Below are 1,534 nucleotides of genomic sequence, written 5' to 3'. Positions count from 1 at the left end.
AAAAAAATAAAGACATAAAGGCACAACTAGTTGTATAAAGTTTGTTCATTTTCCAGAAACATAAATTTTGCATACAGCAGTGATCGAAGGCTATTCAGATCTAGTTATTGATCTGGCGTTAGTCTTGTATTGGAATCAAAATTAATGTCATTCAAACTCCCTACAGATATAGACATCGTCGTATATTTTATTATGACAAAGAGGACTTTAATTTTGACAGGAGTTTTATTAACCCGGAAATACAGCAGAACCGTTGCTCCCCTAACCCTGCTTTAAGATGGCTTTCAGAACTGGACATGTTTTCAGCTACCTTCTGAATATTTTGTTGGAATACCGGTCATAATCGGATGGTGTGTGGAAATTAGATCGGATTTAAGGGGGTTGTGGTGTCCGTTCTCGACGACACACATTCAGTTTCCCTTCGGCAGTCTGCACGGCGCTCGACACCACTGGCTGTAGTGTCGAGGTTGTAAATATTATCAGCTCTCCAGTCAGACTCCATCTAGACCAGTGCTTCTGATACAAATGGCCACCATGGAGAAGCTGATGAAGGCGTTTGAGTCGCTCAAATCATTCCAGCAGCAGCAAGGCCCGCTGTCGGCCGAGGAGCTCGTCCAGAAACAGTGAGTGCTGAACTGATGCAGCCTCATCATCATCATTATCATCATCATTATCATCATCATCATCATCATCATCATCAGGGTGCTGGCATCACCTGACACAGTCGCTATTGTAATGTTATCATGACATTCAGGAGGGCTGTGTGTTTTCTCGTATAAAGCTGGCTATTGTTGTTGTCTTGGGCTTAAAATCACATGACGCTCAACGCGTTAGAAGTGTCACACAGCCTCGTTTGATTCTGCGCCAGTGGCGAGATAAAACAGCGCGCACTCCTCTAGAAAACCTAGGAAAAAGCTGTTGCCTATAAAGAAAGCCAGAAATCGCCCCATAATTCTTGATTAATGAACCAACAAACATACTGGGAAATGTTTATGTGTAAATGCAGTGTTTTCTATGAATCTGTTCATCTCCTGATTTTTACATCCTCTTACAAAACGTGTTTTTCCTTGCCTGTTACTCAGCGTGACTCATACCATCAGATACAAAAAAAATTATGTGTCAGATATTTATTATACATATTGACAAATTGGCTCAAGCCAGTTTTCAGCACCGTGTATTAAACTGTCATCACAGTCACACTAAAAATCTTGCAAATTCACCAAGTTTTGTCTTTCACAGCCATTTAGGTTCTGGCGTACCTTTCTTATGAGTTGAATATAACGTTATTTTAATTCTTGTGAAGTGTTGAGTCTGGGTACAGTCAGTTTTGAAGTGCTGAGTGATAATGTGATATAATTCTGATAAAAGAGAAGATAAACATTTTAGTGATCATCACTTAGCCTATTCATTTCAATGTGGAAACTATTTTTTAATGTAACTTTAATTGGAAGAGCTTTTATCTCTATTTGATCTAAACCAGGGCTGTCCAAACTCGGTCCTGGAGGGCCGGTGTCCTGCAGAGTTTAGCTCCAAC

The 1,534-nt window shown here is 40.2% G+C and overlaps 1 protein-coding gene across 2 annotated transcripts in view; it reads left to right on the top strand.

Moving 5' to 3' along the window:
• Positions 1–250: 250 nt before the first annotated feature.
• The window catches only part of LOC107674220 (huntingtin-like), a 49,382-nt gene continuing 48,098 nt past the window's right edge, over positions 251–1,534 (top strand). For both annotated transcript variants that reach the window (XM_016468134.1, XM_016468133.1), the window contains exon 1: positions 251–623. In XM_016468134.1, the coding sequence (XP_016323620.1) occupies positions 526–623 (98 nt within the window). In that variant the 5' untranslated portion in view covers positions 251–525. The remainder of the gene's footprint in view (positions 624–1,534) is intronic.

This window comes from Sinocyclocheilus anshuiensis, unplaced genomic scaffold, assembly GCF_001515605.1.
Source record: "Sinocyclocheilus anshuiensis isolate Anshui unplaced genomic scaffold, SAMN03320099.WGS_v1.1 scaffold728, whole genome shotgun sequence".
NCBI classification, from domain to species: domain Eukaryota; kingdom Metazoa; phylum Chordata; class Actinopteri; order Cypriniformes; family Cyprinidae; genus Sinocyclocheilus; species Sinocyclocheilus anshuiensis.
This window is presented reverse-complemented; position numbering and strand designations above follow the sequence as displayed.